The 23,843-nt window shown below is 39.7% G+C and overlaps 1 protein-coding gene across 1 annotated transcript in view; it reads right to left on the bottom strand.

Moving 5' to 3' along the window:
- Positions 1-23,843, bottom strand: part of CASP8AP2 (caspase 8 associated protein 2) — a 35,750-nt gene that overhangs the window by 4,613 nt on the left and 7,294 nt on the right. Inside the window, exons 4-9 of the mRNA XM_075923878.1 lie at positions 20,295-20,372; positions 19,003-19,103; positions 17,723-17,797; positions 15,763-15,878; positions 9,023-11,268; positions 601-3,583 (exon numbers count right to left, since the gene is read on the bottom strand). Of these exons, the coding sequence (XP_075779993.1) occupies positions 601-3,583; positions 9,023-11,268; positions 15,763-15,878; positions 17,723-17,797; positions 19,003-19,103; positions 20,295-20,372 (5,599 nt within the window). The remainder of the gene's footprint in view (positions 1-600; positions 3,584-9,022; positions 11,269-15,762; positions 15,879-17,722; positions 17,798-19,002; positions 19,104-20,294; positions 20,373-23,843) is intronic.

Below are 23,843 nucleotides of genomic sequence, written 5' to 3'. Positions count from 1 at the left end.
TGGGAGATGCTTACCTGGGCAACTCCTGGCTAGCAGCCCAGCAGGCTCCCTGCCTTCCATGCCTCAACAGGCCACTCAGAGCAGCCAGCTGCAGGGCTGTTTTGTATCTGAACAGCTGTGAGCCCGAGGGGAGGAAAAGGAAGAGGTACTTCGTGTGCTGCCTGTTTTTCACACAAGTAGCTCTCATTGGCTGGAAACTAGCTAGTGGGAATTGCAAGACTGTGCTAGGGGTGGGGTCAGTGAGTGAAGTCTCTCCTTCTCCCCCCCCCCTCCCAACTCACAGATGCTCTCACACAGACAGACAAACAGGTCCTTGCAGCTGGCTTTTCTGACCAGTGTGCAGGACAGAGCAGATAGGGAGCCTGCTTGTGGCTCCTGCTGCACCAGCAAACTGGATCCAGCAGCTTGGTGAGCCAGATACGGTCTGTGGGCTGAATTTTGCCCAGCCCTGACTTAGGAGATCCTCCCCGAACAAGGTTAAAGGAAGCTCAATTTATTCTGTAGAAATATGGAACTTCAGTCACCAATAAAATTAATTTTAACTGCATATTCTAACATGCCCTCCTCCCCACTAAAATAGTACATAGTCAATACTCTTACCTTGTCCAAGAAACGACTACTTCTCCTTTCTTTTTAATGATGTTTTTGGCATATAGACTACGTGGCAATGTGGAAGAAGTTGAAAGATCTTTTTTCTCTGGCAGTTCACTCTTCTTACTGGAAAAGCTTTTGGGAGCTAAACCTCTCTCCTCAAACTTCTTACTACTTTTATCGTTTTTTTCACTAGCCAATTGAGTTTCCTTTTTTTGCCTTTTTGCCTTGGAATTGTCTGTTACAGGATCCTTTTTTCTTTTTTTGCTATTTTTATCAAGACTTGTCTGGCATTCCAAATCAACATTTAAAGTAGTTTTTGTTTTAAAGTTGCTCTCATCTGCTTTAATCTCACTGGTAAGATCTTCTGTTAAATCAATATATGCATTAACACTGCACTCCAATGTTTCGTCTTTTGTACCTTCTTTATCTAAGTTTTCTGTATGAATTTCCTGATCTGTAACTTTTAAAGTTGATTCTATTGCAAGATTACATAAATCTACTTCATTATCATTGGCAATATCTTCTGTCAAATCTATATATTCATCAACACTGCTTTCAGAAGGAAAAGCAACTTCAGCTTTAACAGGACTTTCAACCGAAGTGTTAGGTATTTCTCTCTTGTTTTCAGGCACTTTCAATTCAAGCATCTGAGGTAGCTTAAAGTCTTTATTTATGTTTTCACTACCATGACCATTTTGGTTTGATGTTTCTGAAAAGGGCTTAGGCGAATGAGGAACTTTGTCTTTTCCAATGGCACTATGTGGCTCCTTAAGGGAGTCTGGCAAATCATGAGCTTGTTCTTGTTTAGCAGTGACATTATGTAATTCATCAGTGGAATCATCAATAGTTGTATCTCTTTCAGAACCTTTTTCAACAGTTGCAAAAGTTGCATGTATGGTACCCTGATTATCTTTTATTTTGGCAGATATATTTTCTTCCTTGGTTAAGGATACCAGTGACTCCTCTGCCAGCATAGTCTGATCAAGGGTTGGTGATGTAGATGGGACTGCACGCCTTATCTTAACAATGAAATGATCATTGGATTTCTCCATTATTACTGCTTGCATTGGTAGGCTGGGGTCACAAGGAAAACCAGGAACAATAGGTCGACTTGTCCATGAAGAACAACTTGATCTACTACTTGAATTATCAGATTCTAAAGCCAAATGAATGTCTTGTTCAGTGGCATCCTCTTCTTCAAGAAGAGCATCTTCGCTGTAATGTGCACTAAGAACACCCTCAGGAGTTGAGCTGGATGTGTTTTCAGGTTTCAGAAAGCTAAGATGAGCGTCTGATTTCAAAGGTGATGGAATAGTTAAAGAAACTGCCAGGTCTTCAAGGAGTATAGAAGAAACAAATGACTTATTCTTTTGTAAACTGCATTCATCATCTTTGTTTGAAGCTGCACTTGGGGGGACTTCAAACATACAGCTTTCATCCAGAATATCTGGATCAACTGGCATCTGTAGTCTAGATGACAAAGAGGAGGCTCTTTCAGGTGAAATTAGAGGCCAATTAATACTCTCAACTGATATAGATTTCACACAAGCCTCTGTTGGAACTCCCTCTTCTATAACCAAAGCAGGATTATTTCTGCATTTCTGACTTTCAATAATCTGTTTTTCTGGTGTCCTGAACTCCCACTGATCTGTATCAATGCTGCTGATACTTTTTTCTAAAAGATCAGAGCCTTGTAACAAACTTCTGAATATTTCACCCATTTGTGCATCACTCACAAGGTTAAAGGTAAGGCTAGAAGTCTGCTGTTCCGTTAGAAGTTCATAATTAAAATCTGACTTGTGAGTATCTCTGACCATGTGAAAGCTGTCCTTTTCATATCTTGCACTTTTCAGTGGAGTTAGGGTGCCTTGTAAATTATTTTCCTTAGATGGCAGCACTTTGGTTTCTGAGTTCCTTGTATTATCAATAGAATTTAGACATTTTGTGATCACATTTTTTGGTGCATCTGTTTTATTTTTGTCATGGTGACAATTGTTAATTGGTTGAGAACTTACCACTGGCTTAGGAAGGACATATTCTTCAGACTTTTGAGATTTTACTTTTAGGGACTTTTTCCTGGATTTCTGTATATCAGTTTTATGACCTGTTATGCATTTCTGTTTTTGTGTGGTAATGACTTCAAGCTTTCCTTCATCACTCTCAGTTCCCATGCTTACTAAATCACACAGTTTTACTAGAATTCTCTTTATTTTTTCAAATAAGTAATCAAGCTGTTCATCCATAAATTTCCACAACTTTTTTTTCATATCTGACAGCTGTTGTTCAAAAAGTTGTTCCACTGTTGCATTCTTTTTAACATGCTTAAGTTTAGATTCTATAGTTTCACAGAGAGTACATTTTAAAGTCTCACCTACTTTAGACATCTTGGAAAAGTCTAAGTACTTTATCAATGATGTAAAATTCAAAATCGCTGATTCTATAATTCTGTGAAAATGCTGAACTGGGAAATGCATCTTGAACTTCATATAATTTTTTCTTATCTGTTTTCGTATTGCTTTTAACATCTGCATAATTTCTTGTACTGTAGAAGGTTCCAGAATAATTTGAACTATTTTTTCAAGGCAAGCAATGCTCATAGTTTTATTTTTCTTTCTTTCCTTTGATTTGGTAGTTCCAGTTTTATGTTTTTCTCTACTCTTGTTTTCTCTGACTTTTGCGTAAACTAATTTTCCACTATCTTCATTGCAAGATGCAGTTTTAGTCATTTGGTTATGTGGACTGCTGCTCAAATTGTGTGTATCAGAAGCTCTTTCCCTTGATATTTTACTATTCTCAGAGTTTCTTTCTGATTTGGATTTTTCATCATCACTTACTATTTCTCCTTCTTCTAATTCATCTGAGGATATGCTCAGCTGGGACTCCATCTTTAATTGTTTGTCAGGTGAGCAAACTGGCTTTTGATTTTCTTTATTTACCTCATTTGACAGAGTCTTTGAGGGACAGGCAACTGTGCTTTCAGGAGTTAAATCTATAAAGAGAGAATAGTTTGTTTACCACCCATAAATCCACAAATTTCAAACACCGCAAACATTTTAGGAAAAAGCCAGATGATGTAGTGGTTTACCATTTATTTGAACTGGGCGCATAACTGTTTAGAATTGTCAGCTTAGAACTGTCAGCTTCTACTCAGTATGTTTGGTCTTAAACTCTGGTTGCTATGAACAATGCTGAGAAACCATTTTGCTCCCATTGTCAGTGATTTTTTTTTTTTTTTTTGGTCTTTAAGATTACAAATAAGCATGGATTGTGCAAGTTTTGTTTGTGAAAACATTATGGTCTGCACTGAAAATTCCTTGGTTGGAGAAAAATAAAATGTTCATTAACTTTAGCCTTCATGCTAGTAAGTTATTTGTTATGCTACTGTTGTGTAAGGCTGTATCTTTAGAGTCCAACTACCACAAAGCACAACAAAAATTATGCATGAGTTCGGGTTCCTTTACTGGTTTCAAATAAGGTCAAAATGTGTACCGTAATTAACTTATTTACTTTGGCATTCATTTCTCTGAGAGTCAGGTCTACACCAAAAGGGATCTAATGATCCCTTCTGACCTTAAAAATCTACGAATCTACTAAGTAGGGACCAAGCCCCATCACACTCGGCACTATAGACATACTAAGTTCATTTCAGTTGCTGATAAGATAAAAACTACTCCAAAGGTTAAACAAAACGCTACATGAAGAGAGATTGTTCCCCCTATTAATTTTTTATAAAAAAGCATTTAGTTTAGCTAATTGAATTACAAAAATGCAGAAGGCAATACTGGCCAAAATTGCATATTTTTTCCTTGCAACCACATTTACTAATTGTTTGATCTTTCAATTTTTAATACCTTACTTCAAAAGCAATCCATTGGGAGGTTTTTTTTAATCATCTGGTTGTGCTTAATGCAATACCAAGGAACAAGACACTGATTTTGGCTCCCTATTCTTTAAAAAAAAAAAAAAAAAAGTCTATATGTGTGTAATTAAATGGTAAATACTATTTGATTAAAATTTGTAGCTGTTTGGGTCTGTTTGTTGAGCACCCATATTTATTAAATTTTATATTTCTAATTACATAGGTATAGATTTTTTTCTCAGACATTGCACATAACATTTAGTTTAAGAACAAGAGAATTGTTCAAAACAATTGCTTTCCACAAACAGTCTCGTATAGCCACCACTTTAAAGTCAATGTTCTTGGACATTCATGTTATGTAGTTTCTTTAGCAATAAAACTGTTATTCCATCAATGATTTTTGGAAAGGAATGAAGACAAAGATATCTGAGTGTTAAGTAATAGTGGACTAACCTCTATAAGTTATGCAACCTTTACTGATATTAAAAAATTGTTCTTCAGCTTTTTTTATGCTAACCAAACTTTTAATAAACTAAAGGAAAAAGTAAAAGGTATCAAAACAAAGCAAGCAGCACTTGCATAAATGTGCATCCAGGGAAAACTAAGCAGGAATTGTAGTACAGAGTAGTACTGAATTTCAGGACTAAGGGAGACTATAACTTCTTGCTTGTCTAAAGGAGATGTAATGGCTACTACTATTAGAAAGTCTAACAAAGATGAAAATGACTACTGTGAGATATATATACAGTCTATAGCAGCACTGTATATATTTATGTGGGTCACCGTAGAGAAACATGGTTGGTGACATAAGATCTTTTATTGGACCAACTTCTGATGGTGAAAGAGACGTGCCAAGCTCTTCTTCAGGTCCAGGAAAGGTACTTTGGAATATGGCAACTCAAATCCTGGACCAGATGGATTCTTTAAAAAAAATTCTAAGGATGCATTTTAAAATGATAATACTTCATTTGGCATTTATCTATTTGGGGTCCAATCTCCTGAGTTATCCTATTTCTATTTTCTTAACTATATTTGGTGTTATGTTAAATATCACATTTGTACATTTGTGAATGGCTGTTCAGATGAAAAGGTTAACATTTATGAGTTGCTGGTCAAGTATTAAAAAGGCAGAGTTCCACAGGACTAAGTAATGATTATAGAAGTGCAGTAAAGTATTTGAAAGGATTTAAAACTCTTCATCCTCTGCCATTTATACTCAACAATTACACTAATAGCTTCCCACTGTAGTAATGAAAAGTTAAAAGTTGAGATTCAACTACACAAATGTCAGGAAATTCAGAAACAGGGTTACTGTCTATTCTCCCTTCCTTCTCAAGTATACCCGATAGGATGAAAGTAGCAGAAAATTTCACACACAAATTGTAAATTTTTATAGTGGACCATAGATTGGCAGAAGAGCTGTCCTCTCTCATATCGGTGAAACATATTTAGACATTCAAATCCATTTAGGTGAGGGGGAAAGAATTGTCCTGTGGTTAATCCACACACCTGGAAGTCAGGAGATCCAGCTCCAATTTCCATCTTTTCCACAGGTAAAGTCATCTGGGGCCAAATTTTTAAGAGTATATAGTAGGGATGTTAAATTTAGATAACTGGCTAATCGAATAGTTGATGCAAAATACTCCAGGGCGCCTCCCCAAGGCTGTTGCTGCACCTCAAAGGTGAAAGCGCTGCAGGGAGCACGGGGCCAGCAGGGGACTCAAGCAGTCCCCCACTGGTCCCGTGCTCTGCGCAGTGTTTCAAAGCAGCAGTGCCTCAAAGCAGCAGTGCCAAATGGAGCCCAGGGTCAGTGGGGGAAGTCCTCAGCTGACCCTGGGGTCCATGTGGTGCTGCTGCTTTGAAGTACCCCCTCCACCGCCTCTTGCTGCCTCTTTCGGATAGAGGCAGTGGGGGGCAGGGGAAGAGAGCAAGTGACTAGTTGACTAGTGTGTTGACTATCCAATAAGCATTTGCTTATTGGATAGCCAACTACTCGTTCACATCCCTGGTATATAAGCATCTAGTGGGATTTGCAAACACACCTCAGCACCTAACTTCCATTGCAATCACTGGAGTGAGGCACTCACCTACTTCTTTAGGCTTCTTAATATCCATCTGTAACAAGGGGTATCACTAGCAGAGATCAGGAACTTTGTGCATAGTCCCCTATCCACAATGGAAAAATTTAAATTTAAAGGCAAGATTTTTTTTTTTGCTGAAATTCTTCAATTCTGAAATGCCACTGTGGTGCACTTGCTTACATTCACTCTACAAGCTGATATTTCTGGTAGGACAGCTCCCAAAATACACCAGTCTCTTTCTGGGAAAGAAACCCAGGTGCATCATGGAAGATAAAATCCAGTTGTGGATACTAGGTCATAAGAGAGAATTGGAGCATGACACCTTAGAAAATAACAGATGATGATAATAATAAGCTGGTAAACAGTAGTACGAATTTGTCAAGAACAGATCATGTCAAACCAATCAGAGTCTTCTTTGACAGAGTAACAAGCACTGTGGATGGGGGGGGGGGAGGGGAGGGGGAGGAAAAGCTGTAGATATGGTATCCCTAGACTTTACTAATGCTTTTGATTCAGCCTTGATGAGAGAGTCATGCAACAACCTAGGGAAATACAATCTAGATGGAACTACAACATGGTGGGTGCATAACTGGTTGGATAACCATTCCCAGAGAGTAGTTTAAAATGGTTCACAGTCATGCTGGAAGGGCATAACAGGTCAGGTTCTGCAGGGATCTGTTCTTTCAATATCTTCAATGATTTAGAAAATAACATAGAAAGTACACTTAAAATTTGCAGTTGATACCAAGCTGGGAGGGACTGCAAGTGCTTTGGAGGACAGGATTATAATTCAAAATGATGTGGACAAACGGCCTGAGGTAAACAGGATGAAATTCAATAGGGAGAAATGCAAAGTACTCCATTTAGGAAGGAATAATCAGTTGTACACTTACAGAATGGAAAAGGATTGCCTAGAAAACAGTACTATAAAAGGGGACCTAGGGATCATAGTGGACCACAAGCTGAATATGAGTCAGTGTGACACTGATGCAAAAAACTGCAAACATCGTTCTAGGATGTATTAGCAGGAATGTTGTAACCAAAATATGAGAAGCAATTCTTCTGCTCTACTCTGTGCTAATTAGGCCTCAACTGGTGTACTGTGGCCAGTTCTGGGCACCACATTTCAGGAAAGATCTGGACAAATTGGAAAGTCAATAAGAACAACAAAAATTAAAGGCCTATAAAACAATCTATGAAGGAAGATTGAAAGAATTGGGGTTATTTAGTCTGGAAAAAGAGACAGAGAGGACATAACAGTTTCAAGTATCTATAAGGTTGTTACAGGGAAGGAGAAAAATTATTCTCCTTAACCTTGCTAGAGGGGGAAAAAAAAGCAGCAGCAGCAATGGACTTAAATTATAGCAAGGGAAGTTTAGTTTGGACATTAGGAAAAACTTCCTGTCAGGGTGGTTAAGTACTGGAATAAATTGCCTAGTAAGGTTGCTGAATCTCCACCATTGGAGACTTTTAAGAACAGATTAGACAAACACCTGTCAAGGTGGTCTAAATAGTGCTTGTTCCTGCCATGAGTGCTGGGGACTAGACTACACAACTTCCAGGTTTCTTTCAATCCTAAAATTCTGAGATACAGTAAAATCGCAACTCCCATAAGACACTGTAGAATTTTTTTTTTAAATCACAATTTTAAAGAATTAAATATATTGGTTTGTTAGCATTCTACATTTCAACAAAAATCTAAGTTTTCCAAAGAAAACCAAACACTTTTTGCAAAACAATTGATTTAAACAACCTCAATTTGTTGAAAAACAATTTTGATTGAAAACTTTAAATCAGACCTAACTACTTCTACTTCCTACTTTACTTGGATGTTGGAAACCTTAATTCACTAGTATTGTAGTGTTTGTAGAGCAGTGAGATCCTTTGACAAAGCAGTGCAAATAATTATGGAGGTGTCAGTAATGAACCAATAGTTTACTATCAAGTTTTCCATTTAAAGTACGGTTTAAATTGTTTTGAGAAGCATGTGTGTGTTTACTAGCCAACAAGTGCAACTATTGCTGTGTATGCTGGAAAAGTTTATACATTCACTGTGGACCAAGGTTAAGGTTATCACTGGATTGTACCAGATGAATTTTCATAAATCAATTTAAATGGTATACATTTTAAGGTAACAGATGTTTACATGAAATACCTTAATTGCTATGGCTTTTTAATTACTTAAGTTTTTAAAAGGGCAATCTTTTGTGTGTGTTTATTTTGCATAAGGTTAATATAAATTCTTTCTATAATCTTAACTCCAATTTAATTTGTGTGAGAATCACAAACTAAATCTCACTGCAGTCAACTCCCCACTCACTATGAAGTGTACATATAAAGGGGAAGAAGAAAGAGTAAGCAATGGCATAGACATAGCAAAATTGCATGGTATGAGTTTAAAAATCAAAGACAATCATCTTAATTTCCCACTAATGCATATCTGGGCACATATATAGAACAGACAAAACTAGGATAAAAATATAAATACCTTTGTTATAACTCTTCACAAGAACTTTGCAAGGACTCTCCATCCTAAGTGTTTTAGACAAGGGTCGCATTGGACTATTCAATGGACTGATAATTTTTGGAATGTACCTCAAGTGATTGAGATCAATGCTTAATATTGAATTGTCATCATCAGCAGGAACTGGATTTATTCCTTTTGCTTTAGTTCTAGGATCTATTTCATCACCATGAAAGGATGTTACTGTACTGATTTCTGGTTCTGGCAAGCTTGTCTCCAAATTACACGTGTTTTGGTCAACGACTGGTATGCCCTCATCAGCTGGTATATCCCTGTCAGTTGGCTCCGATGTAGCCACATCCTCCTTGATAGGTGAAGTTTCCAAAATACTGTTTTTCTTGGCAGGATACTCAAAATTTTTTCCAGATGCACCATCATTGGTATCCACCACCTCAATTAATGAGTTGGATTTCATTTGTCTAATTTCATCTGCAACACTCTGAGACTCAAAATCATCAGAACTAATGGTCTCCAAGTCATCATAATCAATGTTCCGAGCTTCATCATGATTCATAGGGCTTGCTAATTCAGGAGCTGTATATGTTTTGCCTGCATCTTCCATCTCTTTACTAGCCTCAGGAAGCGACACAATGTTATCATTAGTCAGTTCAGGTTGTAGTGCATCCACTACTTCTGCCAAATCTTCAGGCTGCATTATGTCCAGAGTTTCTGGCAAAGCTTCATTTCTGGTTTTTATTATGATCTCAGAAACAAGTGTCTTTAATTCCAAGTTTGTTTGAACTGGAACCTGTAATGGAGAATTGGTTTGCTCTACTGAACCAGTACTAATGGGCTGGGAAGGTGTTAACATTTCAGTATGTCCTGGGGTCTCTGCACTTACTTCACTAATGGCTTTTTTGGAATCTGTTTCAAGCCCATTATTTTGACATAGAGGCTGTGTTTTAGCAGGAGAAAGAGTTAAATTTAGCTTTTCCATGAAGCTTAGTTTTAGATCTCTCTTTTCTGTCACATTTTTATCATCTTTAGCTTTTCTAGCTTTGTGCTCTTTTAAACCATCTGCTCCTCTGGATGTTTCTTCTGATGTTGAAGATGCGTTTCTCTCATTTTTTGTATCATCTGTATCCTTCTTGGATTCTTTTGAAGTCTGATGTATAATTTCTTTTGTTACTTTTCTTTCATTTCTAGGATGCTTACTTTCTTCTCGGTTTTCTTTATCTCTTTTCCTTTTTTCTTCAGTTCTGTGTTTCTCTGACTTGGAATATGTAGTTTCCCATTCATATCTACTGCTGCTTTCCTTGGAGCGTGTATGTTTGTGCTCTCTGTTGCTGGAAGTGGAAGGTGAACATCTTGTCTCTCGGGAACTATGATCATTTGCTCCTCTAACCTTCTTGCAATCTCCATCTGTTCCTCTTCTACAGACGTCTACGAGGCACTTTTGTGATTTGTGTGGGCTCCTGACAATTTCATTCTTTGAATGTGGACTATTTACTCGACCAGACCTCCTTGGTGGTTCTTGTTGCTTTTCAGTTAATTTGTTTTTCAATGTGAAATTCCTCTCATCTGTATCATGTATTTCAAGGTCCTGTTTGGTTATGTTTTGTGATTTTTCCCCCTTTTCATCATCATGAGATTCAACTATTTGTGATCTCTCCTTAATGGCTGTATGTTTCTCCCTGGCAGAAATGCACCTATCAGTTCTATTTTCTACAGATGGACTACATTTCAACTTTTTACTCTTACTTTCTTGCTGCAGCTCACTTTTACCAGATTTTTCTGAATATATTTGCAACTTTTGATGAGAATCTGTGTTTCCTTGTTCACTATCTGTTTTGGTGCCAGTGCTCTGGTATGCATCTCTTTTGTACCTGTTGTCATTTGTCCTGTTATACTGCTCACTACTTTTCATTTCTCTTTCCCTCCTGTTACCCTTATTGGAGTAGTGATCAATGTTTGAGAAACAGCTATGAAAACTGTCATTACAAAGCTCTTCAGGAGGATATCTGAGTAAATATGGAGATTTTTTTCTTTCTGAATATGATTTTTCTTCCTCCATATTGTGAGATGAATAACTGTGATGTATATCTTTGGAACAGTCAGTTTTCCATCTATGATCTGCCTTTGCATTGTCCACTAAAGAAGCTCTGAACTTAGGATCCTTTGTTTTATGCATCTCTGAGCACCTTTTATTAGTTGATCCTGGATGATACATTCTAGCGTAGTTATTTCGATGATTGGGAAATTCAGATAGCCTATATGTAAACAGAAGGATCCATAATAAGTCTTGTTTATTTAATTTAAACTAAACCAAAATTCTATGAATACCTTGGCTCTTTCTTACGCTGTTATTTAGTAGTATTGATTAAATGACAGCAATGCATATAACAAAGCATTTATCCTAAAGTTTCCAAGTATGCAGCTTTTACAGGTGAAATTTTATTAATTAAGAATTGCAGGCTAAGGCTTGGCATAGCTTAATTTTTCAATTTACTGACTCCCCCCCCCCACCATGTTCTCAGTTTGAGGGAAGAATTTGGTAAAACTAGGACATTAAAAACATCCCTTATTTTTAGAGGACACCTAGAAATTTAAAAACTGCAATGAATTCACTTGGCCTCAAAAAAATTACTTTGAAAAACATTTTTGGTGAAATCACAAAACAAACGTGTAAGGAATCACAGGACTAGAATGACAGAATTGCATGTTCTACATATGTATTATTTGAACTTACTATTTCTTTTCGAGCAATGAAAAAGCTATAACCATCACCACAAGGCTCAGAGTTGAACTCAAATATAATCAGACTTTACACCATTCTAACCAGTGCTCCTTCTAAGATGTTCCATCCATAAGAGGAGTGAGTTTTGTCTTGTGCACCAATACTGAGGTCAAGTGCGCTTGTGTGGATGTGTGCCACTGTGGCACCGAAGTCATTAACAAATATCTTAAATTTATTTTTAAATGTTATGGAAGAAAGAATAATAAAACAAGGGATAATTAACAAGGTGCATGACTTTAAATGTTTGTTTAATATGAAGTGAAAACCAAAATGAATACTGCAAGTTTCAGTAGCCAACTTCCTCTGTTTATAGCCCTCTCCCAGGCCCTCTTTCAGCTGGCCTTGTGCCTCAATTACATCCAGCTCTCCTTTCAGGGAGCTATGTTGATTGGCCTTTTGGATTAATATTTCTGAACAAGACAAAACTCACTCCGCTCATGAATGGAAAATATTAGAAGGAACACTGGTCCCATACAACATTCTTATAAGCAAATTACGGAAATATCTAGGGTCTAGATCTAGAAGACCGAGAGAGGCCCTGATAACTCTCTTCAAATACATTAAAACTGTTTAAAGGGGATGAGGATCAGTTGTTCTCCATATATACTGAAGGTAGGACAAGTAATGTGTCCAATCTGCAGCAAGGAAGACTTGATGACCTTGCAATATCCCTTCGAGCCCTACCGTTCTAGAGATTTTTGAACATTTAAATCAACAGGTTTAGTGACGAAAATGTTTACAGAGATGCTAGATTACATAAAACTTAAATGAACTACTTGGTGTTTCACTTTTGAAGTATAGCTATAATAATATCCAACCAAGATTTTAATAAGGAGTGATATTATCCTTTCATTTTAAGGATATTAAACTGACCCATATAGATACCTGGTTCAAATGATAAATCTTTGCCCTATACTCATCAACGCAACCCCTGCCCCCTCCCATCCTGCCCCCACATCCCTGTGCCCCCAGGGCAGCAATGCTGGGATTTGCAGCCCCCTGGGAGCAGCACTGGGGCAAGGAGAGGCAGGGGGGCAGAGTCTTTCTGCCTGGCCCAGCCTTTTGCCTGCAGCGCTGGGGCAGGCTCCAGCGGCACAGCCCAGGCCCCAGCTGTGCAGAGCAGGCCCAGCTCTGCTCCTTCCCAAAGCAGGATGCCTAAGAGTATGTGTAAGGGTAAGGGGGGGGAGTGTTAACTCCTTAGCTCCAGGGAACTGCATGCCCAGTCTACAGCCCCAGGGATACACATGCTTGCCTCTCCCCCTACCCCCAAAGCAGCTCCAGCCCCTGGAGCAGCTTCGTTCCACCATACTGCTTTGCCAGACAGGCTGCGTGGCTGCCACAGAGCAGGAACTGGGGCTGCGGTGAGGCTGCCCCAAGCAGAGACAACTTCACTGCAAACAAGCAAGAATGCACCACTCATCTTCCAGCAGGAAAGTGAGTGGTGAGCACTGCTGCGCAGCTCTGCAGAGGAGGTGGGTGGAAGCAGAATATTGTTGCATATGGCCGTGGATCTTAGAGGGAATACTGATTATAACCACGGTAACTCAGACAGCTAACCTGCCAGTATGTAGATAGTGAAAAGAATAAGTGTAATATGATCAAACCAACAAACTATTGTGTTGAACTAGCTGCATGCAACAGAAAACAAATAAATTATGGCCATGAGTTACTGCTGTAAGGCCATCATAGGAAAATGGGGCACAGCCTACACTAGGGATGTTAACTATTGGTTATTTTACTAATCGAGTAGTCAATGGAATTTCCATCGACTACTCGACTAGTAGACAGACACTTCCACTCCTCCTTTGAAATGTACAAGAGCCCCCACTGGGGCTCTTATAGGTTTCAAAGGAGGAATGTGGAACTTCGCATGCAGCCCACGGCAGCAGGAAGTCCCGCTGACTCCAGGTTGCATGTGGTGCCAGCTTTGAAATGCACAAGAGTCCCCACTGGGGACTCTTGTGCATTTCAAAGCAGAAGTGCAGCATGGAGCCCAGGGTCAGTGAGGGACTCCCCAGCTCATCCCGGATTCCGCAGAAATGCTGTGCAGAGCCCAGGATCAGCTGATGAGTCCCCAGCAGACCCCGGGCTCCACGCAGCACTGACACTTTGAGGAATCCCCTTCCCCCTCCCTTTGCTGCCTTTATCAGAGGCAGCGAAGGGAGGGAATCAACTACAGGGAGTCCCCGACTTATGCGGATCCGACTTATGTCGGATCCACACTTACGAACGGAGCTTTTCTCGCCCCGGAGCTCACGGGTGGCGGGTCGCCACCCATGTCCTCCGGGGCGAGAAAAGCTTCTCCTGGTCTCCCTGGTCTGCTGGGGGGGGTCCAGCAAAGCTACTGGACCCCCCCAGCAGACCAGGGACACCCGAGCAAAGCCGCCCAGGCAGCGGGACTCCCGCCGCCTGGGCGGCTTTGCTCGGGTGTCCCTGGTCAGCTGGGGGGGTCCAACGGCTTTGCTGGACCCCCCCCAGCAGACCAGGGGGACAGGAGCAAAGCCGCGGAGCACACCCGCAGTGGGACAGCCCGGGCGCGCTTGGGCTGTCCCGCTGCGGGCGTGCTCTGCGGCTTTGCTCCTGTCCCCCTGGTCTGCTGGGGGAGGGGGGGTCCAGCTAGTGCCCCCCCCCCAGCAGACCAGGCTTTTCTTGCCTACCCCTGGGGTAGAGCAGCTGGGGGCTGCCGGGTTGGTCCCGCAGCGCCGCTCCGGACCAACCCGGCAGCACCCCAGCTGCTCTACCCCAGGCGTCCTGATTCAGCCGCTGCTGGTCAGTTTCAGCAGCGGCTGAATCAGGACGCCTGGGACAGAGCAGCTGGGGTGCTGCTGGGTTGTTCCAGTAGCGCCGAGGAGCCGCGCTACTGGAGCAACCCAGCAGCACCCCAGCTGCTCTGCCCCAGGAGTCCCGAAGTCAGCCACTGCTGAAACTGACCAGCAGCTGACTACAGGAAGCCCGAGGCAGAGTTGCTCTGCCCCAGGCTTCCTGGAATCAGCCGCTGATCAGTTTCAGCAGCGGCTGACTTGGGGACGCCTTGATTTCTTTTGTTGAATCTGTATGTAAGTCAGAACTGGCATCCAGATTCAGCCGCGGTTGAAACTGATCAGTTTCAGCAGTGGCTGACGCCAGTTCCATCTTACATACAGATTCAACTTAAGAACAAACCTACAGTCCCTATCTTGTACGTAACCCGGGGACTGCCTGTAGTTGACTGACTATCCAGTAAGCATTTGCTTATCAGATAATTGACTAGTCCTTAACATTCTTAGTCTATGCAGATAGTGAGAAATACAAAAACTACCTAGGAAGAACAGAAACAACTCATTTTTATGCCAGGTTCAGCATATGGCATTCCATGGAAAGGGCATGGTTGAAAACATGTTTCTTATTCTCTCATGACTAACTCTTAACCAAGGGCTGGGAACCTTTTTTGGGTTGGGGTCCTGCTGACCCACAGAAAAACCAGTTGGGGGGTGGGCACACACAACTCCCCCCCCCCCCAAAAAAACCCTGATTGACGTGGCCCCCATTGAGAAGGAGAAAGACACTCTCAACATTCTCCTCGCACACCAGAGCTTAGTGAGGCCCAGGGTAGTAGATTTTGTGTGCTCTAGTCCCAAAGTAGGCTCAGGCTCCCCAATGCACAGGCTCCCCTGAGCCTGAGATTCTCCATCCCTGCTCTAAACAAGTATCAGTCCATAATCCAGGAAATTAATCCAGGAAATAAAATAAGTAAGAGCATAGTGACAACATACAGAAGTCATGCTTGGGGATTTTTCAGAGTCAGGGATGAGATAGCTTTGATACCTACAGCTTCTGAAGAAGAACTGTAGACAACCATTTACAAAACAGCAATTTTTCATGTGTTCACTTCCACTTAAGATGCATAAAAAGTTACTAAAGATATAAACACATGTTCAAGTAAATAAATAAATAAATAAAATAAATAATTAGACTTGTCTGCTTGTACCTTTGGTGGAGGTTACTGATTTCCTCATCCTTGCGATTAATTTCCACTCTAGCAGTTTTGATAAGTGCTGAAATATTCTTTTTAAGCGCCTGATTTTCTATTTGTAGAATGGAGTTCTATTTTTTTTTAAAAAAAGGCATGGAGAATTAGCCTTAAATATTTACCTTCATACATAAAATCATCATTAGACACACAGAATAACAATTAGAATAAAAAGACATTCCTATTAAAAGACTACAAAATGTATTGCAACAGTAACGTACAAGGCAGTGAATGAATGAATCATAGAATACTACGACTGGAAGGGACCTCGAGAGGTCATTGAGTCCAGTCCCCTGCCCCTTATGGCAGGACCAAATACGGTCTAGACCATCCCTGATAGACATTTATCTAACCCCCTCTGGAATATCTCCACAGATGGGGATTCCACAACCTCCCTGGACAATTTATTCCAGTGTTTGACCACCCTGACAGTTGGACATTAGGAAAAAATTCCTAATGTCCAACCTAAACCTCCCTTGCTGCCGTTTAAGCCCATTGCTTCTTGTTCTATCCTCAGAGGCCAAGATGAACAAGTTTTCTCCCTCCTCCTTATGATACCCTTTTAGATACCTGAAAACTGCTATCATGTCCCCCCTCAATCTTCTCTTTTCTAAACTAAACAAACCCAATTCTTTCCGCCTTCTTTCGTAGGTCATGTTCTCTAGACCTTTAATCATTCCCGTTGCTCTTCTCTGGATCCTCTCCAATTTTTCCACATCTTTCTTGAAATGTGGTGCCCAGAACTGGACACAATACTCCAATTGAGGCCTAACCAGCAGAGTAGAGCGGAAGAATGACTTCTCGTGCCTTGCTCACAACACACCTGTTAATACATCCCAGAATCATGTTTGCTTTCTTTGCAACAGCATCACACTGCTGACTCATATTTAACTTGTGGTCTGGATACAAGTCAAAAGTCTTCACTTTTACTTATGTTCTATCTTCAATCACCACCAAGATAGAACATGTTTTATACTGAGAACCCACAGTGTTGTATAGCTCTACTATTTGTTGCTTTTATTGTCATTATGTCAAGGTCATCATTTCGTTTATAAGCTCTACAGGGCTTGTAATTTTTTTCCTGGCAATATTAAAGTCCACAGCATGGCCTACTGGTATGGACTGTGGGCATCAGATTCTTCTCAACAAAGCACAACAAAATAAAATTATTTAGGAACAAATTCTGAGGACCTGAGCATCTCCAGTTCTCTCTGCCAACAATGAAAATTAAAATTGCTCAGCCTTCATTTTTTGCTTTCAAGTCCCAAATCTTCAGGATTAACTATTCTGAATGGCTATAGAACCTGACACTATAAATTAAATCAGCATTTTTCAAACTTGGGTCTCAGGGCCTCCAGGGTAAGCTGCTGGCAAGCCCACATCACTTTGTTTACTTAACGTGACCGTAGCCATGAAGCCTCACAAGCTCCTATTGGCTGCTGCTCGCTGTTTCCAGCCAATGGAAGCTGCAAGGCTCTGTGGCTATGGACATGTTAAACAAACAAAGCGGCACAGCCACACCAGCAGCTTACCCTGGCAGCTCTGTGACCAAAGTTGGAAAAACACTTAATTAAATAGACATTATTAACAAAAGGATTGGACATGTTTCCAGAAGCAGCCAGCCAGCTCTCACCCCCTTACTTTTTTTTAGTAGCATAGAGATAGTGGTTCTTAATAGGCTAACTTACATTAATTGTATTTAATTTTAGAACACAAGTTTATTTATCTAGTAATCTACTAAAGTCACGGTCACATTTTCACATACATACATGCTACAGCTGCACAACAAATGACTGCCATTTGCTTTACAGATTCCTGGGGAAGTTACTGCAGTAAATACATACCAGGAAGATAGTGCATTTAAAGCAAACTGAATTCTCATTGATGAATTTTAAAGATACTCTTTAGCACACAGTACCTGTGCCTGTACTTCCTTAAACTTCTTCACCAACTCTTTAATCTGCTGCTGACATTTTTCATACTTTGCTTTCAACTGTAAAATAAAGGAGTTTTCATTTTATAGAGGCTGATTATGCCAAAAATGGTTAAGATTGTGATTCTATGCACTGTATCTGGAAGGTATTCTTCATTTAAGAACCTGTCTTATAAAGCTTATTTCTTCCTAATACCATTCACTAAAAAGCTATCAGATAAAAAAGAAAAATGATCATGGTAGCCTATCCACGTGAGTATACAAAATAACTTGCCCAGCTGGATGTTAAAAAAGTTGCTAAAAAGCTCACTGACTTCTAGATGAAGAGAGTAAACTTACACATGTGCTTATGTATGTAGCAATAAGCTGGAGAGTTACAGTGAGACAAAACCACTGGGAGATGAAGCTGAGCTCATCTGGGGTTACAAAATGAGTTTCTGCAGAAGTGGAATTTTTTTAAGAGTTTAAAAACTGTACTAAACAGCAGTTCTGTATGCATTCCTTCAAATACAATCTTTAAGAGCTCTATGAACAGAACAAGTCCCATAGTTTTCTCTGGTTTTGTAAAATATGAGTCCCCATCAGGGATTCTGCAAACTTTACATTATACAGAAGCCTCCCAATTTAAAATAAATATAATGAAAATGCTAAAACCCAAACTTTCCAAGAATACTCAAGGAACAAGTTTTTGTTGAGGTCAACAGACTAAATGTTTTAGAATTTCTAATTAAGTTATTGTCTGAATTTTTCAGAAGTTATGAAATTTTTACAAAAATGAACATGCAATTTTCCAAAAGTCATACTTATCATATAGTTTAGTCAATGGTCTCAGAATAGCCAAAAAAAATTTTTTCTTTTTTATTCCGGAAACTACAGTTAAGAGGTGTCATGTAAAGTAGTTTAAACTTTGCAGTTTCAAGGTAAGCTTTCTGATAAACCCAATTGCATCCTTAAGTATATAGGTCATCTCTCCATAATCAGTGAGAGTGTCATCCCTCTCTCCGCCCCCTCCCCCCAATGTAATTGGGAGGAACACTGTAACACCGAAGGAGATAATCTCATTATGACACTATACACATTATCATGGGGACAGAACATAAGCCCAACTCTCTTACATAACTGTTGAAATTAAGATAAAATTGTATAGTGTAGTTGTTACATTAAAGTTTTCTTCTAGACTGCCAATGTTTTTTTAAAACATTTTTTGCTGTCTGCCAGATCATGTGCATTTTTTTCCTATTAGCTGTAATCCTATTAATACGCACATCATTGTAAGTTGCTTCCTTTGCAGCTCCTTCTTCAATCAGGATCTCATCATACAAGTTTAAACAGTTTCTTGTGGGTGTCAATTTTTCAGCAGGATTGTCTGAAATAAGAAATACCCATTAGGTAAAGGAAAAAAAAACACAATCAAAGTAGTTTGTGTTATACAGTGAGCAGACTTCTGTCACAGAGAAGTGGCCTTTTAAACAAGACTGCTCACATCCTTCATGAGAAAGGCACAAGAATAAAGTGATTCTCACGTCTCTTCCCCCCAACTCCCTTAAATATAACATTTGATCTAAGCCTTTAATAGGCTGAGTCTCTGCTACTTTTATTTTTAAAATTAAGGGCCTAATTTGCGTTCTAATATGCTTTAAAGTCTACTTACAAATATTTTTATGATTGTTACTGATTCATAGGACAGTTACCCTTCCTGAATGCAGGTGCATTTTACATGATTGGTTTTAATTAAAAGAGAGCAAATTCATAAAAAGGCCTTGTAATTTACAAGTGCAGAAAAGAGGTGCATCTAGCTGATAGGCCAAGTTTCCAGGATTTCAGGAGTCAGTAATTAATGAAAAACGAGAACAAGTGTCTTGCAATGCATTCTGCATTTGGCCAGGTTTGGTCTTAGAAACATTTCCAGTGGGAGAAGATTCTTGAGTCAGAGGCTAATATCCAGAAAGCCCAATCTCTGATTCCTGTGAGTTACATATATAGGTAGAAGGCAGGTCAGTCAGAAAGAGAGGAGGCAGTCTCAGCAACTCAGTAACTAAGACCATAACTGGCAAACTTTCCTCTCTTATTTTAGGTCTTCTTCAAAGTCTTGACTCACTTGTCATCAGAAGAATAAGCCACAGATGTCAAAACACTATCTCTTATCCTATCTGTATGTTTTGTTTACCAGTCACCTCCTATTCAGATACTTAAAACTGCAAGATTTCAGTGACAGGGATGATTTTTATTTGACTACACAGTGCCTATCACAACAGGGCCTCAATCCTTGACTGAAATTCTTAAATGTTACACAGACAGTGCTTTTTTTGGTGACGGTACTATCTGGTACGTAGTACCAGCACCTCCAGTCAAACCTTAACTTTCCCCGTGGAGTACCGGCACCTTTTTTTTTTTTAAAAAAACACCCCCCCCCCCCCCAAAAAAAAAGCACACTGCACACAAATATTAACACAATTAACCCTGTCAGGTAGGTGACACTATATGTATGTAGCATAAAAAATCCTCACACAGTAGATCAAACTGAGTAAGACAATGGAGCAATTTACTATCAACATACCTGAAACAACTGCAGTGCTATCCAACCCATCATAAATATCCACTGAACTCTCATCATCATCATCCTTAAAAGGGGAAGCTGCAAATAAAGTAAGGTGAAAAGCAAAATTTTAAAACTTTTAGTAACTTTCAAGCTACTATCTCTCAACTCAAGAGTGTTACTTTTAATTCTGTTAAATGCACAAACATATTAATGACAAATATTTTACACTTGTATAGCACCCATAATCACTAATTACTTTAACTAAGCATATGTACTACTGATGAAAAACAATTATCTCTGGGATAACAAAAAAAAGACACAGGCTACATACTGGTGGGAAATAAGTACACTTTGGCCAGTGACAGTAAGGTAAATTTCTACACTTATGCAAAAGGCTCTTTAATGTCAATGAGAAGACAGAACCTTGGTACCTAAAGTCTTAGACAGAAGATTTACACAAATACAGTAACCTGTAAGTAGTAAGTCATCAATACTGAAACACTAGTCCAAGTACACTGAATACACAAACCTTGGGCTACTCTGGATGTTAGATAAAAGCACAACATGCAATTATGGAAAACTAGAGCTATACTTAAAATCTCTTCATAGTACAAGGACAAGAAATTTAATATAGCAATCACTTTTTTTCCCCAATGAGCTCTAGTTAGATTATGAAAATATCTAATCTTTAATTATATAAATAAACTATTTGAACTGAAACACAGGTTACTTAAAACTGTTTCATAAAGCCTGACATTTCCCATGAAAGCAAGCTTGCTTCAAAGAACTTTCTCTGAATCACCTACAGAGGTCCCTATCAGCTCCTTGTAGGGACCAGGGAAGCCCCATCATGCAGACTGCTTCAGTCCAGGGATTTCAGAACTTCCATGCTTCTTGAAGTAGAGGAGGGAGCATGAAAGCCCTAGTTCTGCTCTAAGGAGCCTGGAATCCGTGAAAACTGTGGCTTCAGCTAGAAATCAGGAAGCACTGGGAGTCAATGTTGTCAGGACTTTAAGGTTCCCTGCCACACAGCTGAGAGCCTGGCAGACTTGATTCTCAGTGTCTGAGCTCCTAGCATTGCAACAGGGATTCTGAAAGCACCAAATAAATCTTGGGCTGTCAGGTTCCCTGGTGTTAAGTCAGATTCCTTGGCGTGTTGGCTCCCTGGGCTTTGTCTGACTCTTGAAGCAGTCAGCTGGCCTGAGAGTTGGAAACCCAGAGACCCCCAGCCATGAGGTAATCTGAATGGCAGAGCTGCCCCATAAGTACAGATCCCTGGATCTTTTGACCGATGTTGACAATTCAAGGATGGGCAGTAGTCAAACTAATATGAATCATGTCTATTGCACTGAGCTGGTGCTGGTTACCAAGGAATGTATTTAGAATCACCACCTTTCAGTGTTTCCAGAAGAAAATTTTTCTAAACACCCCAGTTCATATCGAAGTTTGAATACTGAGATTTCTTTGAAATTGGAAATTTTGAATTTTAGTCAAAATTTAGTTTAACCTATAACTTCTCATTTTATTGGTCTTATTTTTCAGGTTAAAAATCTCAGTCTTTTCAAACTTTTTTCGTGTATTTTTTCCTCATACCTTTATGCTCACTGGCATTCTTTGAGCACCTCAAATTGTCCAACAAAGAATTATTATTGTGATCCAGTCTCATGTGTCTTGTTTCGATTTTCTCTTTGTTGCAAAAATAATGTTTAAAGGTATCTTGACTGCTTGTGAAATTAAGTGTTCTCATGAATATATAAGAAACAGTAACTAGTACACTTCCTAGAATATTTCCACTATATTAAAATGGAGTTCAGGTTGAGAGCAGCAACTTAACGCTAAGAGACATTACCGGGATCTTGTAGTTCTCAAAATCATGCATTACAAAACCAAGGAAATTCAGAGTTAAGGTTATACTTAAGATCTACTAGGGATGTTAAAGGTTAACCAGAACTTCCCCCAGCATGGTGGTACACAAGAACATAAGAATGGCCATACTGGATCAGACCAGAAGTCCATCTAGCCCAGTATCCTGTCTGCCAACAATAGCCAGTGCCAGGTACCCCAGAGGAGGTGGGCGGAAGACAATGGTCAAGCAATTTGTCTCCTGACATCCTTCTCCAGACTTTGACAATCAGAAGCCAAGGGCACCATTCCTTACGCCCTTGCTAATAGCCTTTTATGGACCTACCCTCCATGAATTTATCTAGCTCTTTTTTAAACTCTGTTATAGTCCTAGTCTTCATAGCCTCCTCTGGCTAGGAGTTCCATGTCGACCGTGCGCTGTGTGAAGAAGAACTTTCTTTTATTAGTTTTAAACCTGCTACCCATTTATTTCATTTGGTGTCCTCTCGTTCTTATATTATGGGAATAAGTAAATAACTTGTCTCTATTCACCCTCTCCACAGCACTCATGATTTTATGTACCTCTATCATATCGCCCCTCAGTCTCCTCTTTTCTAAACTGAAAAGTCCCAGTCTCTTTAGCCTTTCCTCATATGGGACCCGTTCCAAACCCCTAATCATTTTTGTTGCTCTTTTCTGAACCTTTTCTAATGCCAAAATATCTTTTTTGAGGTGAGGAGACCACATATATGTGCAGTATTCAAGATGTGGGCGTACTATAGTTTTATATAGGGGCAGTTAGAGATATTCTTCGCCTTATTTTCTATCCCTTTTTTTAATAATTCCTAGCATCCTATTTGCTTTTTTGACTGCTGCTGCACACTGTGTGGATGTTTTCAGAGAACTACCCACGACAACTTTAAGATTCCTTTCTTCTTATTCCTCCTGCAAGGAGGTTTAACGGTAGTTCAAATTAGGAGATTAAATTCGAACTACCTAGTCCGTGCTGCGTGTAGCCGCGGGCAGGTAGTTCAAAAAACGGGCATTTAAAAATGGCGCCTGCCCGGGAACATTCAAATGAATATTTAAATCCCGGGCTTCATTTGCAAGTTTGAATGCCTACATTAGCCACCCTAGTTTGAACTAGAGAGGCAGTATAGACCTACCCTAATAGATTAGTAAAACATGGTTTCCCTTTACAGAAACCATGTTGACTTTTGCCCAACAAATTATGTTCTTCTACGTGTCTGACAATTTTATTCTTTACTATTGTTTCAACTAATTTGCCGGGTACTGGTGTTAGACTTACTGGTCTGTAATTGCCAGGGTCGCCTCTAGAGCCCTTTTTAGCTGTCTTCCTTTGGTACAGAAGCTGATTTAAAGGATAGGTTACAAACCACAGTTATTAGTTCCACAACTTCACATCTGAGTTATTTCAGAACCCTTGGGTGAATGCCATCTGGTCCCGGTGATTTGTTACTGTTAAGTTTTTCTCTTTGTTCCAAAACCTCCTCTAATGACACTTCAATCCAGGACAGTTCCTCAGATTTGTCACCCACAAAGGACGGTGCAGGTGCGGGAATCTCCCTAACATCCTCAGCCATGAAGAGTGAAGCAAAGAAATCATTTAGCCTCTCCACAATGGCTTTATCGTCCTTATTGCTCCTTTTGTATCTCGATCATCCAAGGGCCCCACTGTTTTTTTTAGCAGGCTTCCTGCTTGTA

The sequence above is a fragment of the Pelodiscus sinensis genome, chromosome 3 (genome assembly GCF_049634645.1).
Source record: "Pelodiscus sinensis isolate JC-2024 chromosome 3, ASM4963464v1, whole genome shotgun sequence".
Taxonomy (NCBI): Eukaryota; Metazoa; Chordata; order Testudines; family Trionychidae; genus Pelodiscus; species Pelodiscus sinensis.
This window is presented reverse-complemented; position numbering and strand designations above follow the sequence as displayed.